The 15959-nt window shown below is 38.3% G+C and overlaps 4 protein-coding genes and 1 long non-coding RNA gene across 11 annotated transcripts; 1 reads left to right on the top strand and 4 right to left on the bottom strand.

Moving 5' to 3' along the window:
- Window positions 1-990: 990 nt before the first annotated feature.
- LOC140802245 (probable protein S-acyltransferase 7) lies at window positions 991-4814 on the bottom strand. Its single transcript, XM_073157704.1, has 6 exons — window positions 4486-4814; window positions 4179-4339; window positions 3656-3838; window positions 2903-3214; window positions 2049-2282; window positions 991-1956 (listed from the first exon to the last, which is right to left on the bottom strand). The coding sequence occupies exons 2-6, from the start codon at window positions 4296-4298 to the stop codon at window positions 1513-1515; spliced, it is 1293 nt and encodes a 430-aa protein (XP_073013805.1). The 5' UTR covers window positions 4299-4339; window positions 4486-4814; the 3' UTR covers window positions 991-1512.
- A 560-nt stretch (window positions 4815-5374) lies between these two features.
- On the top strand, window positions 5375-8926 carry LOC140802247 (protein vip1-like). Of its 7 annotated transcripts, XR_012111607.1 has the most exons (7): window positions 5390-5559; window positions 6784-6946; window positions 7052-7127; window positions 7335-7439; window positions 7692-8042; window positions 8117-8611; window positions 8716-8926. XR_012111607.1 is itself a non-coding variant. In XM_073157708.1 (5 exons), the coding sequence occupies exons 2-5, from the start codon at window positions 6831-6833 to the stop codon at window positions 7756-7758; spliced, it is 375 nt and encodes a 124-aa protein (XP_073013809.1). In that variant the 5' UTR covers window positions 5375-5559; window positions 6784-6830; the 3' UTR covers window positions 7759-8091. The 7 variants fall into 7 exon arrangements, 3 of the variants coding, with proteins under 3 accessions (XP_073013809.1, XP_073013808.1, XP_073013807.1); XR_012111608.1 differs by lacking the exon at window positions 5390-5559 and having other exon boundaries at window positions 6145-6946; window positions 7681-8042; XR_012111606.1 differs by lacking the exon at window positions 5390-5559 and having other exon boundaries at window positions 6156-6946; window positions 7692-8014.
- LOC140802246 (probable 3-beta-hydroxysteroid-Delta(8),Delta(7)-isomerase) lies at window positions 7950-10898 on the bottom strand. Its single transcript, XM_073157705.1, has 4 exons — window positions 10719-10898; window positions 10307-10453; window positions 10077-10185; window positions 7950-8342 (listed from the first exon to the last, which is right to left on the bottom strand). Exons 1-4 carry the CDS (start codon window positions 10879-10881, stop codon window positions 8084-8086), a joined length of 678 nt encoding a protein of 225 aa, XP_073013806.1. The 5' UTR covers window positions 10882-10898; the 3' UTR covers window positions 7950-8083.
- An 843-nt stretch (window positions 10899-11741) lies between these two features.
- Window positions 11742-12260, bottom strand: LOC140802123 (uncharacterized). The gene has a single exon (XM_073157559.1). It carries the CDS (start codon window positions 12258-12260, stop codon window positions 11742-11744), a length of 519 nt encoding a protein of 172 aa, XP_073013660.1.
- Window positions 12261-13538: 1278 nt separating this feature from the next.
- On the bottom strand, window positions 13539-14175 carry LOC140802229 (uncharacterized). The gene is made up of 2 exons (XR_012111604.1): window positions 13952-14175; window positions 13539-13855 (listed from the first exon to the last, which is right to left on the bottom strand). It is a non-coding gene; the product is annotated as an uncharacterized lncRNA (long non-coding RNA).
- Window positions 14176-15959: the final 1784 nt, after the last annotated feature.

Genomic DNA, 15959 nt, shown 5'->3' with positions numbered 1-15959 from the left:
TCACAATTAAGGAGTGCTCATATTTCGACTTTGTTTGGAGGATTTTGTATAGTAGCTTCCCAACATTATATATGGCCATAGGTTGTCAAACTACTTAATTCGTGTGTGCCTCGGAGGAGAGTAAAGAGAGATTTTGTAGTTAGAAGTAGCATTTTCTCAAACTTAAATGGGCATGCCATAAAGATAGTTAGAGATGCCTTCTTGGCGCAAATTTGATGCACTAGTTTAGGACCCAGGCATGGCTTTCTTGGAACTCTCTCCCTCAAAGGCTTCTTCCAGGGCTACTGATTGCCTTGAGGACAGGCCTTTGAGGGTGAGGGAGCCAAGGAGGTTGGAATCCCATGGCATTTGCAAGAAGAGTTCCACTCCTGCTGATCTACTTGAACACCTATAGGCATATGTGATGCATAGAAGAGAAGTTTACTGGTTCTTGCAGTGATCAGGACTGCTGATGAAAGTAATTATTTCGTAACAAAAAAAAAAAAAAACTATGCTCTCTTGATTTTTCTTGCTAGATTAAATAGAAGTACCATGTGGTAGATGATTAAAACACTATCACTTCTTTGAGTGTAGGTTCCTTTTTTGACATCAGGTACACGAATTAGCAGCATCAGCTTGGAAAAGAGTGTTGATGAAAATTACAACCCCTCCAGCTCTGGATATCAATGCAGAGAAACTGCTACTTCGACATGATGAGACAATGAACCGATTCAATGCATGAAGAGGTCTAAGCCAGAGTTTAAATATCTCGCAAGAAACAAAATACTGAATAAATAAAGTATCAGAAGTGTAAGAAAAAAATATAAATATTTAATGCTGGAAAACGTAAAAGATTTCTCAAGTTTGGTTTCTGAAGCAACATATGACAAGCTACGGGTTTGAAACCAACCGTTTGCTCTGCTTACTGAAAACCCACTATGCTTAAGCATATGCTGATCTTGCAGATGTAATGCTAATGCTAATTAAGGCAGGTAAGCTTATATAACTTCATTGAGAGAAAATAAAGATAAACATTTTCATATAAAATCAGAAATCAGCAAACTCAAAATGATATATCTGGTTACACCGAACCACTGATTCCGAGCATAGCAATTACAATTCCTGGGAGATAGATATGTGTAGCATTCCTCCATATTTTTTTTTAAGAAGAGATGATTTCAAACATTATATCCACACAGAGAAGGCTAAGCTTTAACAGATAAAATCAGCCCCAGATGCCCTGATCTCCAGCATGTTGAATTAGCACAACTACGCAATCCTCATCGACAAGATCGGTAACACCACAACCACGACTCTCCACTCTTTGCAGACATTAGGAGTCTCCAGATAAATATAGCATAACTTGTGCATGTTTTCCAAATGCGAAGTAATTCTCACAAAATCCCACTTGTTAAGATTGGAAAATACCAACCAGATTCATATTGTTCAGTAACAATAGACAAATCTGATAGATATGTTTGAGATTAGCTGGATGAGAACAAATTTATACAAAGAGGCCTTCCAAACATCCATCTAGTGGATTCCGTGGATCTTCTGTCTCTCAGTATAACCATGCTGCATTCCAAATTCAGCAGCCAGTGCCTCTATATCATTTGTTATTTCCCATCTCTCCTTGTGATTACCCCAGCTTGAATGTGGTGGTTGGGTCTCGCATCGTTCCATACTTCCCATTTTTTCAATCTGGCTGTGTATGTCTTCAAAGTCCTCTGCTGCGACAGCCTGCCTCTTTACTCCCATCTCTAAGTCAAAGCTTCTTTTAGCCCCTTCAGGGCTCAAGGCACACCCCAGAGAGTGGGAGGAGTTGAAGGTGCCTGAGTCCTCTTTCGCCTTAGCACGAAAATCATTCTTGGACTTGGGTATTCTTGAAAAGAATATCTCGATGACATTCCGGGCACATCCATGGTTATAAGGATTTACTTTACCATCATATCTATATCGAAAGTTTTCATAGGTGGTCTGCAGGTAGAACGAGTTTTATATTTCCTCAGGTGAGTAGCTGATATAAAATTATAGGAAGAAGTAATAGGATCGGTAAAAGCATATCAAACCTGATTGGTGCAGATTAAGTAAATGTGAAAGGCTGTCAATCCTCCAACGAACCAAACTGCTATAAAAGTATATAGAATAAGAATACCAGAAACAGGTGACCTGAGAATTGCCTTCCAAAGATTGCAGTCATATGCATCGATAATCTTTTTGAGGTTCACCCAACAGAATACGAAGACATACAGGCATAATACAGTTGTGGAGGACACAAACATAAAGAAGAAGCGGTAGTTCCTCTGCATATATTAAAAAGAAGGAATGACATGATGAAATTGAAATTAGTTCTGGTGCTTGATTGATATTCAATCAATAACCATACCAGCTAACCCATGTTATTAAATACTCAAAACTTAGTGCTATGTAGGGAACAAAATAAAATAGTATCAATTTCACAGTTTTGGACGTCAGTGGTTAATGATGCAAAGTTTCAAAAAGGAAAGATGTAACAGACTAAAGACCAAAGGTCACCAGATCTAACATTTCACCTATTCAAATTGACTTTCTAAAACAGTAAATTCTGCCCACAAGAGAAGTTCTTGTCTCCACTAAAAAAAGGAGCACAAAACAATTCACCTGTTCAAATTGACTTTCTGAAACAATAAATTCTGCCCACAAGAGAAGTTCTTGTCTCCACTAAAAAAAGGAGCATAAAACAGATCCACGAGGGCATGCTTATTTTTCTAAGAACAATGTGGTGAAGAAGAACACCAACCACAATTTGATTAGAACTTTGAGAGTTATATGCTCTATCTATCTAACTAATATCATAAGATCTAGTAAGAATTTCACATATTGCATTAGTCAAGCATAAAAATGGAGTAGCAAAAAGTGAAGATGAAGTAGCAAAAATATGAACCTTTCCAATGCATTGCCCAACCCATGGACAGTGGTGATCAAAGCGGTCGACACAGTTATTACAGATTGAGCAGTGGGAGCAACGAGGCGGTCTATATAGCATGCATGTATGGCAGTATTTGACCTTGACAACAATGCCATTCACAAGAACATCTTTGGTTGGTGCCAGAGTTGTCGCACCACCTTGACTTACAGCCCATTCTGCAGATGAATTAGATGAAGGTCCAACAGCATCATCTGGCTCTGGAGGGTGTGCATTACGAGGAATGATTCCTGGGTCTCTACCAGATGTGATAAAGAGAAGTAGGATAACCTATGGAGATCAGAAGCCAAATAGTTCAATTAATTATTGTTTCTAGTGGGATTGTAAGGAGCATGATATAATAGAAGAGATATTTGGACATCTGCGGCATATGTATTTGTTACTTCCACTAATGCATTATTATCTAAGAGAATTCTTCCTTAAGAGGAAAAAGAAAAAAGTTCTGGCTTCAAACAGAAAAAGGAAGATTCTCACTGTACTTTAATTATGAAATTTGAAGTATGCCATACAGGATATATCCAACCCACCTAAAACATAACATCCTGAAGTAATTGCATATCTAAATAGCCATAGATTGACAATGTAAACGAAGACTATTCGAAATTGTTATGTCGTCAACACCATGGTTAGATATAGTTGGACAAAATATCTAGAAGTTTAATGCAGTAAGCAATATGCAGTGGCAATAGATAAACAAGAGATGAAACTCACATATGTTGCAAAGACGATGGCTATAGCTAGAATGAGACTCCCAAGATTGTGCTGGAACTCATGAACCAACTTTGGCGTAACAAACGCACCAAATAGGATAAGTGGAATTACAATCAGACACACAGTAAGCACCAGTGATCTCACATCTGGACCAAATATAATCCTGCCTCCAAGAAAGAACCTCTGAAAGATGATTGAGGAGATAAGTAAAATGCAGTTAATATACACAACTCCCACTACAAGCATCGAAGCAACATTTTACTGATAAATGAAAGCTTAGATGTCCGAGAATAAAAACTACATCTTTGCTTTTGCTTTTATCAACTTTGAGAAGCTTATGCTAAATACAAAGATAAGATGGTCTGCTTAAAAGGAAAAGATGCATAAACTCTGCTACAAAAATTTTGAGCAACAAAAGGATCCAAACTAGCAACGTGGATATGCCATAAAAGAACCTAAATGAAGGCATGTGAGATTAAAACCAGCAAGATAAGTAGCAGTGAGAAGATTGAAGGGACCTCACATTGCTTCCTTTCCAGACTTGATAGACCCGCTTCGGTGGACCAACAGTTTCAATGATCCTCCTGTTGGAATCGGATACATAACGAGGACGAGGACTTGTGTATAACTTCTTCCCCTGCATCCTCTAAGAATCCCAGCTCCGACGATAACCTCACTACTCCCCTGCATTATATTATCTTCCGGAAGTAACGAATATGAACAAGAAAAGCGAGAGCAAATCGACCAAAAAAAAAAAAAAGAGGACAAAACTAGATAAAATCGACGAATACAACTCCAAAATGGACGTTCTCAAGAATGGGAAAAGGAACCTTCGATGAACGAGATGAAAACAAAGGCGAAGGATCGTGAACCCCTAGATCGATCGATTGTCAGGGAAGAGCTCCCGGTAAACCACACCGCCGTCCACGGCGGAGGAGGTGAGTTGGATACCAACGAGAAGGTACGGTTTTGGCGTCTATGTCCCGCTCAGAGGAGTGCACCTCGGATATTTTTCGTCTCCAGCAAGAGAACTAGACGAGGAGTTGCAGAAGAGCATAAAAAGGAGAAGAAGAAGAAGAAGAAGAAGAAGAATAAAAAAAAGACGTAGAATGCGCCGATGGAAGAAAGAAGGGATCCGTGAAATTACGAGAAAAACCCCGCAGGGTTTTGGCAAGGACATTAATTAGGAGAAGAGGGGTTTGGATTGGTGTTAGGGCTAATATGGTAAAGTAGAAATAATCCTAGGCAGCGATCCGAGAAAGACTCGGTGGGGGCCACTGAAAATGTAGCGAAGTGATCGCAGGTGACAAAAGGCGTCACCTTCTTTCCACGAGCCGTATGATGATGATGATGATGATGATGACGACGACGATGGAGTACACTTTTCTAATATTATATAAAATATTCTGAATAAATTTCATCTCGACCAATCACCAGCTATTATAAATTTAAAATCATTTATCACTCTGAAGCAGCTAGCCATGTAAACTTATTAGGGTCAGTTTTATTAAGAAGGTTAATTGGTCTAATAAAAAGAAAAGAAAAAGGAAAGTAAAAGTGTCAATTGGTGCAGTAATTTTCTCAATCGACGAGCCCTATCATGATAGCAAAAGCAAGCGGTTTCCCTTGGGCGAGTGGAGTGGAGTGCGTGCTAGCTCTGTTTTGTTTTTAAAGGAAGGGGAGGTATAGGAATCTTTTTGTGTACCCGAGACGGAGTGAGAGGGGTGCCATGGCCCATGACTCTTTATCCAAAAAGAGATATATAAAGAAAAACAAAGCTGAAATCTCATCAGATCGATGAGGAGGAAAGACAACACCGTCTGCAAGGAATCGTACGGCTCGCAGCATGACTTCACTGGGCTCTCTCAATACTCAAAACAGGATAGGAGGAAGGAGGATAAGAGGTTTGAACTTTGAACAAATAAATATTTTTAATCTTTTTCTGTGTTTTATATCCAAAATTATTTTAATTTTTCTTTCTTTCTTTCAAAAAACACACACACACACATAATTCGGCCGATCCCAACTTCCCTCTTCAGTCTATTGTAACTGGAGAAAGATCAGGGTAATTAGCCGACTTAGAGGAAGATGGATTGGTTGATAGAACTTCGAAGGTGTTGCCCGTCGGTTTGGTTAGCATAAATAGAAGGGGATGGAGAGAGAGAGCCAAGTGCCATTTTTGTCAAAGTTTGTTCGTTTTCACTAGGCATATTCTATATTTGTACTGACATTGCCCCCACTTTTAGTCATTAATTTTTTTTTTTTTAATTTCTCAAGTCAGTCAATATATCTATAATTTAAATGAGACTGTTAAAATTTTCATCCATCTTTATAAAATAGTTGGCTGTCTCAGAGATATTATTGTTGTACTATAGTATTAATATAATATTATATAATATTATTTTAAATAATTTATGCAAAAGTAAAATGATTTTTTTTAAAAAAAATTAATTTTTTAATTATGATTAGTTAGATTTAATTAATAGAACAACATTCTAAAAAAAGCACAGTAATTTTCGTGACAATTGTGATATTTTAAATTATACGGTGGTAGCAATTATATTCCAATGGTAAATATGTAAAAATCTTAATAACTTTAGGCATATATACATAAGAATAAAATATTTTTAATCCATAAATAAAAGAACGGAGGTAGGGAAAAAGATAATGATGACCGACTTACCATCCATCTTTAACTGGAATTTGTATAGAAATATGCGACACTTTCTCTTTTGTCATCTATCTCAATAGAATAATCTACTAAAAATATAATATGTATTGTTTAATTTATTACCTAATAGTTTAAGATTTTGGACTAACTGATTCATCTAACAAACCCATCTACTATTTAAATGCACCACTCTTTCTGCCTATTAGTGCTGAAATATGAGATATGGAGATCATGGTCCAAAGCAATCAACTTCAGATTTATGTGTTCTACTTGTTGGTGTGAGAGAACTCCAAAATGCGATTCTATTGCTCATACTAGTCTTTGCGAATCCAATTCGATGGCCACTTAATCGCAAAACTACAGGAGCCAGAGGAATAACTTTTTCTTCCCCTGCTTTCTTGTATCCTTTATTCTCATCTGATTGGATTCTCATGTTTAAAGTGTTGCTTCCGTATAGAGAAGAAGGTGGAACAAAGCTAAATCAGTAAAAATTAGTAAGTATCCATGGGTGCTCTGGATCTCACAGTGCAGGTGACAAATATTTCTCCCAAGACCACCAAGAATGATCTTCTCATCTTCTTCTCGTACTGTGGTACTGTAGATGAAATCCAACTGCAGAGGTAATTAATCTAATTATATACTTTAGGCTTCATTCATTCACAATCTTGGTGCAATTACTATCCATGTCAATGATGTCGATTTGGTGGTTTCTCTTGCTGCATCAGGGAAGGAGACCAGTCCCAGTTGACTACTGTGACCTTTAGTCAACCTTATGCCCTTAAAACAGCTCTTCTCTTAAATGTAAGAGACAAGCAACATCTAATGAGTACTCGTGAATTTGTAGATATGCCGTAAGGTCCCTAGAGCACTTACCTGCTGTATGAAATTTTAGTAAGTTTTAGGTAGTTGGAAAAGGGAAGAACTTTCATATCACAAGAGTTTGATGAAGGGAATTGATATCACCTCTTTCTTTTGATGCTCTGCTACTTCTTCTTTTTTTTTTTGCAGGGTGCCTGTATAGGAGATCGTCGAGTTCGTGTATTGCCTCTGGAAAACATTACAGACATACCAGTAGAATCGTCTGAGTCCGAGTTCGATAACATGAGTACCAAGGCATGCATTCCCTCTTCCCGTTATAATGCAGTCTGGACTGATCTTTTGATGTCCTGAACAAATAACTCAACAGAAATCGTCAGGTCTATCTATTCTACAATTAACTAACCCTGTTACAAATTATTCGACCAGCATACTTAAATATTTCTCAACATACAAACCTCACAAACCTTGATTAAGAGATGTATTCACATCAAAGTTATTTTACTTGGCCAATTTATCCATGAGGAATTGGATTCAGTTGTCTAACAGGGTGATAGGGAGGAAGGTTACAGTCCAGCCAGTACATTTAACAATCTGGCGCAAGCATCATCAATAAAAGGACAAGAATTGGTTAGCAAAGTAAAGGATCTAGTCTCCGATACACGAAGAATAATGGCCCAGCAGACGAACTCAGCAATCTCCGCAGCCACTAATGGTGGCTTCTCAAAGGGCACGGCTTGGCTGGCGGATGTACTTGATAGGGCCTCAAAGAAGAAGAATTAAGCAGTCAATAGTGACTCATGAATGGCCGGATGAAGGGCATTCAACATAATGCAAACATAAGAATCAAGCCAACCACAATGTCAATGCATGTAGAACATAAATCTCACTTTTGCAAATGTAATTTCAGCATCATAAATAACTTGGTAGAGAATCTAAGTTCACTTAATCTTCATCTTCTTGTCAACTTGCAGTGCTGCACTTATCTTCTTCCAGCACCTGATTACAATCAGAATTGGTATCGGAAGCCATGGACTGTTTGCTCCGACATAGTATGCCCAGTAATAGTATGGGCTGGCCGCAAAATTGTCGCCCTCTAAGTACGCCGTCATGAAGTAAGCAACGAAGCCATAAAGTTGGCCGAGACTGATTGAAAGCTGAAGAGCATAGCTGTATGCTTTTCTTGATGCAATTGCGTACCTGCCAAACGTAAAACTACAATCATATCCAAAGCTCCATTTTACATCCTCGACTTGAATACTTTCTTAAAATTCTTGGAAGACAGTATCGACAATCATTCGCTCTCTACTACACGAGTAACTTAGTATGTCAACCCAAGACACAGTGAAGACCTTTCATATTAATGATAAAAGAAAAGAATGACAAATCTCAACAGCTAAATGTGATTTAAGCAATCTAGCAAACAAGCAGAGGAAAATTCTGACAGAAGTGAAGGCATCTGTGATAGAGTACATACTACATACGCTTTATAATGATGATTCATAAGTTAATTCTATGTTATTATTTTCTTTATGCAATTAGTAATTAAATTCCACCAACTTGATCCTTGCAGGAACGAACATTAATTCCTTTCAAAATAGGTCAATGGAGGATAGATAGGAAGATATGGGCAAGCTGCTTGTGGGTAGAGGCATTAAGAAGAAAGCAAGGCGTAATCGATGGCGTCATCATCGTATAGATTGTAATTATTAGATTTTTAGTGTTGGCAATTATGTATAAAATATTTTAAATGCTTTTATATATGCACATAGGCATTTATAATAGTTTTGAAAATATTCAGATTGAAGAATTTCAAGATCGAGAGAAGAAAAGTCTCTATGTTCGTACCGTGTTCAAACGCACCCAGACCGCGTTCGAATGTGGACTCAAGCATTTGCATCAACAGAGAACGGGTTTCGTCCATTCGAAAGCAGGATAAGACGTTCGCAAATACAGATAACGCGTTCAGGTTGTTCGAACGCATGTTCAGGTGTTCACAAATACAAAGAACGTGTACCGGCCGTTCAAACACACTCATGGGCTGTTCTAATGCACTCACGAGCCGTTCTAATGCACCCTGCATACGTTCACAGCGCGTTTACACACATAGAGGAATGTATTTACGCAACTAGTGAAAATCAAATCATCGCGTTCGAACGCACTTGGGCCGCGTCCGAATGTACTTGAGAATAAGTCAGTGCATTCGAACGCACTCAGACCGCGTTCGAATGCACCCACGTAATATGCAAAATTCTAGAGTTACGTGAGTCCTAATATGACTTGGATTTGGCCAGATCTTATTAACCTATATAAGAGTTGAGATGCCCTAACTCTATGGTGGTTGGTGATTATTTTTTATAAGGAGTTTTTGAGGCTACAACGTTCTTCTACCAACAAAGTCTGTCTCTTCTACAACGCACCAAACTTTTGTCTTAAGGGTCATCTAGATGAAAGATCAATCTCGATGGTTACTGAGATTGAAGATCAATCACGGGAAACAGTCAATCGCGGGCTCTAGCGATCAAGATTGAGGAAAATAAAGTCGTGGGAATCGACAGATTGTTTTGTAAGTCAGTTATGTAGCTGCTATAAGTTTAATGTTGGTTTTGATCCGAGTTTGAATCCGTGATTTTTTTTCTCGTTTGGATTTTTTTACGTAAAAATCTTGGTGTTCATCTTTGCTTTATTTTTTAATATTTATTCCACATTTCTTCAAACAAAGAGTTGATATTATTGTTTATGGTTTAGCTACATGCGCATGTCTAAATTTTTTCAGTAATCATTATTATGAAGAATTACTATGTGACTCTTAACTTCACTTCTCCTGTGTATGTGAAAATAAGAGTTGGAAAATGCTTATTGGAGTCATTTTCCCAATACAGAGAACTCTTAAAGAAGTAAAAGCTAATAAATCAAATAGTTTTGAAAACTTACACAGCAAGAAGGCAAGCTGGACCCACTAATGCCCCAGTTATTCCTTCAAGAACAACAACCGTTGCATCTCTTGCCAGATATCTTGAGTCTGCCTTGCCATACTCTTTCCCTGAATGTAATAGCCATGAGCCAAAAATACATATTAGGCAGTCTACATTTGTCAATGAGATCAGAGATTTCTTTCTAGTTTTCAAGGGAAATTAGCTTATAAGAAAAAGGAACAGACTTACAGACTTCAGCCAAGTAAAACGGAGTATTCTCTTTGTAGAAATCAGGCGAAAAAGCGAAATATCCTTCAAGAATTATATGAGTAAGCCCCGTAAACGCCCACCAGCACATAAGCAATCTATCTGTCTTGGTAATCTTCGCATATCGCCCTACAATAAATCGGAACCAAGTGTAGCTCGATGAGATGCCAACTGGGTTTACTTCAGACTAACCAATGAGCTAAAAGAACAAAAAAGTTGGCTCCTTTATTTTACGCGCATTTTGACAAACAGATGGCCCGGGGTACGTGTGTCAAAGAGGAAAAGGTTGAACTTTTGAAAGACGAACAGATCAGAGAAGCTTCATTGCAGCATTTACTCCCGTATCAGAGAGGAAGTGAAGGGAGCAAGTGAAAGAGGAAGGAGAAGGAGAGACCTGAGAGGAGCCAGATGAAGACTACGAGGACGATGGAGGAGCCGAAGTAGGGGACGACTATGTCGAACTGGGAGAGGAAGCACGGTACGTAGCCCGGAAGGTGGAGATCCCGAGGCACGTAAGGTTGCTGCGGGTGCTCAATGGACGCTTCAGATCCTCCCATCTCTCTCTCTTCTTGGATTGTCTCTTTCGCGCTCTCGAGTATCAACTATCAAGGAGCGCTTTATCTTTATAGACGAGAATTTTGGAGGTAGGTATTATGCATTTATACCCTCAAAACTATTTTATATTTTTCATGTGGTCCTAAGAAATTAATATCGCTTCAGACTATTCTGGATGAGAAGAGATTTGTCCTTCCGATCTCGGAGTCCGTAATTGGGCTGTTAGTCTGTTACTTATCCGTTGGGTTTGATAAATCTCGGGGTTTTTAACTGAAGATTACATGGGAGGCAGTAATTAAGTACCCCTTTTTGAGGCGTTTATGTGCAAAAGATCCCCATAAAGAACTCTACAATTGCCAATTGGTCAAGTTGCTCTGCCGGATCTTTATCCAGTTCCGAGGGACATGAGAACATCTCACGTGACATGCGGGCTCCGCCGCAGAGGAGTGGTTGGGGCACTATGAATTATGAAACCCAACCACCCGAGTTTGAATCTACCTTTTGCACTCTATATTATATTATTATGTGTTTATTTCGTTCACTCGTTTTCAATTCTAACGTTGGTAAGAAAGTTGGTCGCAGGGCTAATTCCAAGTAAATTATTATAGTAAAATAATTATTTGACCGCGGATGGCTTAGTTTGATCGGATTTGTTTAATTCAGTTATTAGTTCGGCAGCGCAACAGTTAAGATTATATATGCCAAGATAGCTAACTATATTCTTGGGCTTAAGAGATACACAACCTTGAATTTATTGCCAATATTACGTACGATGAGGTCGATGACCATCTTCGTGGCAAGTTAACAATATTACAACTTGGATCGACAGTTTGCATGCATAGCCACAAACTATATGGACACATCACGCATGCACGTCCTCAACCAGCACATTTACAAGGGTTTGCGCCCTGAGTTGCTCATAGAACCTCTTGATGAATTCCTCAGCTTTGTCATCCACCTCGTGCCTGAGCTCGTCGCCCTCGTCCTCCGACGAGTAATCGGAAACCCTAACAGATAAGGGTGAAAACAGAGGTGTAGGCTTTTCTACAAGGGCCGAACCGTAGACGCATTGTGATGAGTAATCCTCAAAGACGCCTGGATCAAAGCAGGAGAAGAAGTTGCGTCGACGACGGCGATGAGACGTGGAGTTGAACAACATAGGGTTAGGGCTATTGCTGCATGAGAACTCATACTCACGTATGCCAAAGCCAGGGCCATATTGCAAAGGTTTGCTCCTGGAGATGAAATGGTTCTTGAAGAGCTTTCCTTTCTCCACTATGAGGTTGAAGTCCATCATGAGCTTTCTCTTTGAGATGAGGCCCTTCCTCATCATGAAGAAGGCAATTCTCATTGAGGTGCTCCAAAGCCTCTTTGCGGCCATTGGAGAGTGCTGTTTCAGGCCCATTATTTTCATGCAAGGGATTGCGAGTCTATAACTATATATATATATGTATGTATGTATGTATGAATGGAGATATAGAAAGGGTTTAAGAAGAGAGGGCAAAATGCAGGACAGCAATTGCATTAATTGTGGGAAGAAATCTTTGGATGTGAAGGAAAGCAAGGTGGTGGAAGACAAATTGCACCGCTTTTTTTTTTTTTAATTTATATTTTGTTAACCAATGCTAGACTTGTGATCTCAAACCAAGACATAGAGTAGTGTAATTAATTATAAACTAGAACTGACTACATCAAGAGAATTAAATTAAATGATAGATGCCATTAATTATAGTTTGAAATCGGACTAAAGAGTAGAGAATTAAGTTCTGGACAGCTAGCTAGCTAATGAACATGCACGGCCCATAGTTGAGAGTCTAACATTATCATAATTACTTGTAAAATTGTTCCCTTTTTGATAATTCTGTAGCTCCCTGAAAAGAATATTATAACTAGAGGCGGCAATGGATATTGAGAAACCTGCTACTTATTTATATGTCAGATTGCTAGTTGAGAGTTTTAAAAACTCCAGTCAAGACTAAATACACCAACTAGCTGGATTACACAGTTGACGGTTGGATAATGATAGATGCTAGATTTCGGGAAATATTTCAAAGCATTAGTTTGAACATCACATTTGTAAGATTTAAGTAATATATGTTCTACCTGTTCGATGTGATGTAGATGCTCGACTAATGGAATTAGTAGTTTGGCGTGATGCCATTAGTTAAATCTCTCTACATTTGAATCCTCGTAAAGAGAATTTTCTTTTCTTTTCTTTTCTTTTCTTTTTCTTGACGGTTAATTGAGTCTAAATGATCATCTGAGAGTGAGAAGAGATGGGGAGTAACCACCACACTTGCGGAATGAAGGGCTTAAGACATGGGTTTAATTTACAAATAATACGAGGGAGACGTCCAGCCTCTTGATCGCTTTTCTTTTACCACACTCCATTGTCGTACTTTAGGACGGACGTTAAATAACTCTCCTTCTGTAACAATTCTCTGAATTCTAAGGCATCATTTTGGGGAGATGAGAGGAGTCAAGAATGTGGAATGGAATAAAACTTAGTTGAATGCTAATTATTGAGGAAATTAACGGAGGAGCACGAGCCAGTGAAATAGAAGTCGAAATGGATTAGGACTGGAGGGCCATTACTTATATTGAAACTAAACATTGCTTCTCTAATCTTAACACCCCATAAATATCGACGCTGGAGAACTTTTCTAAATGCGATGAATTCCATTTAAGAGACAAGTATCACAGCATTTACATCCTAAATCTCACGGCGAACAAAACCAAAACAAACAGCCCAAAAAAGTATGATTAAAAGGCCTTAGGGTTTCTTTGTCTCAGACTCGGCTTTGCTTGCGTTCTTGGGGATCGAGCAGCACCTGGCGGATATTGGGGGAGAACACCGCCATGCATTCCGGTCACTCCCGCGATTAACTTACCCTACTCCTAAGAGTACGTGCCTCGGGATAATTCGATTCTTCTTCTTGTCCCTCGCTGCATTGATTTGCCGGATAATTCAAGCACCTGCGGCCAAAAAAAATTACGCCAATTTAGATCATACCCAACTCGAAGAAACCTAATTGGATCGCAAAGGAAGTGGAAAGGAGGGAACTTGACTACCTCAGCGGCGAGGTAGATGGGAGCTCCGGAGCCGAGTCTCGCGGCATACCTCCCTTTCCTGAGGAAGCGGGCGATTCGACCAACTGGGAATTGGATCCCGGACTTCACGGATCTCGAGGTGGATTTCCTCTTGGATGCGCGGTTCCTTCCTCCGGCTACCTGCGTCGTCTTCGATGCCTCCATCTCGTCTTCTCTACGATTCCTAAATTTCCTTCTCTCTTTTTGGATTGTAGCGGGGAAGAGGGCGGCGAGTTTTATATACGTAGGTGGCCATGCTCGGTTTTTTCAATTCGGCCAATTATCTGGTGCCACGTGTGATACCATGTTGTGGAGTTGGTGAGTTCAAACTTCGACTGACAGGGCGCACTCAGCTATATTTTGTTTTTATTATTATTATTATTTATATTCTATCTTATTAGTATTTATTATTTGATACTTTTGTTATCTTTTTAGTCCTAAAAAATACTCCGGATTAAATTTAAATTTAACCTGACAGCACCTAATAAAATAAAACAAATATTTCATTAATTTCAAATATAAAAATTTTAAATGCCTAAATTATCCCCTCATCAAAACACCACGAGATGTGCCATTTTTTTTCTTTTGTGTACTTGATAGCAAGGCCACTTTAGTCATTTTATACCCCAACAATTAAGTTAACTAATATGTATTATATACATACCAATAAGATGATATGTAAACGATAATAATAACAAAATACAAGGTGCTTTTGATTCCTAAATAAAATTATATATTGTTATCTTCTCTCTCTGCTAATATGACTCATTTATTATTCTTAAATGAATGGTATACTCGGTTTGAAATGGTCGGACTTGAATTCTCTTCGCTCAAAAGATTAGGCCTCAGTTTAATTTGTCATGAAATATTTTAAAAAATAACCTTATGCATACCTTTTAAGTATAAATTAAATATATCTATAACTTAATTTAATTATATTTTATTATTCGGTTATAAAATGTAATAGTTATCTTGAATAAATTTAGGTAAGGATTTATGTTTGATTATCAAACTGTGAATAAATATATTAATTTAATATAAATTTTGCTTAGAAAAAGTGAGTATTTAATTGTAAATATTTTTAAGGGAAAATTAATTCATTAATAAATTTATTTTATGCGAAACTAAATGCCACCTTAGTCTTGTTGCCATATGGTTCTGAATAATTTTTTCCTCCCTTGTTTATTGATTCTCTTAGGTAAGTGTTTATGACCTTCTCTCTCCTCCTTCCCCTAGCCCTTTTAGCTTGAAAGAGATGAGGGCTTTTTCCTTTCTTCTTGTGAGGATCCCCCCCTCTCTCTCTCTCTCTCTCTCTCTTCTTTTTCCTCCTTTATTTCTTTTCTTCTTCTCTATTTTTTTTTTCTTTTCTTCTTTCTTCTTTCTTCTCCTTCCCTTCTCGTTTCACAGTTCTCTATTTTAGCTCGAGAGCAGTTCCTCCTTGATTTCCTATGAAAACCACTATCCAAGACTCATCCATTGTGTCCCATTTACGAGATCTCCTCCTTCTTATTGTTGGAGAAAGACGGGGTGCTAATTAATGTTGCGGGAATGCATGTGGTCAACATCTTCTCATTCAATAGCTCTTCCGCTCTACCTTCTTATATCTTTATGGCTTTATTATTGGTTTTGTAAAACAGTATTAGATCTTGGGTTTGGTTCGCATGACTCTAGCTCCACCTTAGTTCACGTTTCTACTCTCTCTCCACTCCTTGGGAGAGAGGGGACTACGAAGAGGTGGCTATGATTTGAGTTTCATTGCAGAAGACATAAAGTTTGGTTTATTGTTTCGCCACCCTTCATTCCCTATGCATAATGGCAACTTGTACTACCTCGCGACAAGATCCAACAGCTTCGCCTCCCTTTTCATATCCACTGTCGCCGAGCATCGCCAGACTTATGTTAAAAAGTTATTACTCTGTATATCAAATTTTTATCTTATTATAATATATGAAAGTTAATGAAATATTTTTATCTACGAGCTTTCACTAAA

Source organism: Typha latifolia, chromosome 15 (assembly GCF_019914945.1).
Source record: "Typha latifolia isolate L0001 chromosome 15, TyphaL0001v2, whole genome shotgun sequence".
NCBI classification, from domain to species: domain Eukaryota; kingdom Viridiplantae; phylum Streptophyta; class Magnoliopsida; order Poales; family Typhaceae; genus Typha; species Typha latifolia.
Note: the sequence above shows the minus strand (reverse complement) of the source record. Positions and strands in the feature narration are given on the sequence as shown.

What these genes read in the sequence shown, in the direction of transcription:
- LOC140802245 (XM_073157704.1), bottom strand. Translation starts at nt 4,298, where the DNA reads ATGCAGGGGAAGAAGTTATACACAAGTCCTCGTCCTCGTTATGTATCC. An exon ending in AAGTCTGGAAAGGAAGCAAT is followed by an intron (nt 3,839 to 4,178) that starts GTGAGGTCCCTT and finishes ATCATCTTTCAG; the next exon opens with AGGTTCTTTCTTGGAGGCAG. An exon ending in TTGGGCAATGCATTGGAAAG is followed by an intron (nt 2,283 to 2,902) that starts GTTCATATTTTT and finishes TAATATATGCAG; the next exon opens with AGGAACTACCGCTTCTTCTT.
- LOC140802247 (XM_073157706.1), top strand. Translation starts at nt 6,831, where the DNA reads ATGGGTGCTCTGGATCTCACAGTGCAGGTGACAAATATTTCTCCCAAG. An exon ending in GATGAAATCCAACTGCAGAG is followed by an intron (nt 6,947 to 7,051) that starts GTAATTAATCTA and finishes TTGCTGCATCAG; the next exon opens with GGAAGGAGACCAGTCCCAGT. An exon ending in TCGATAACATGAGTACCAAG is followed by an intron (nt 7,440 to 7,691) that starts GCATGCATTCCC and finishes GTTGTCTAACAG; the next exon opens with GGTGATAGGGAGGAAGGTTA.
- LOC140802246 (XM_073157705.1), bottom strand. Translation starts at nt 10,881, where the DNA reads ATGGGAGGATCTGAAGCGTCCATTGAGCACCCGCAGCAACCTTACGTG. An exon ending in CTTCATCTGGCTCCTCTCAG is followed by an intron (nt 10,454 to 10,718) that starts GTCTCTCCTTCT and finishes GATTTATTGTAG; the next exon opens with GGCGATATGCGAAGATTACC. An exon ending in GTTTTACTTGGCTGAAGTCT is followed by an intron (nt 10,186 to 10,306) that starts GTAAGTCTGTTC and finishes TATTACATTCAG; the next exon opens with GGAAAGAGTATGGCAAGGCA.
- LOC140802123 (XM_073157559.1), bottom strand. Translation starts at nt 12,260, where the DNA reads ATGGCCGCAAAGAGGCTTTGGAGCACCTCAATGAGAATTGCCTTCTTC.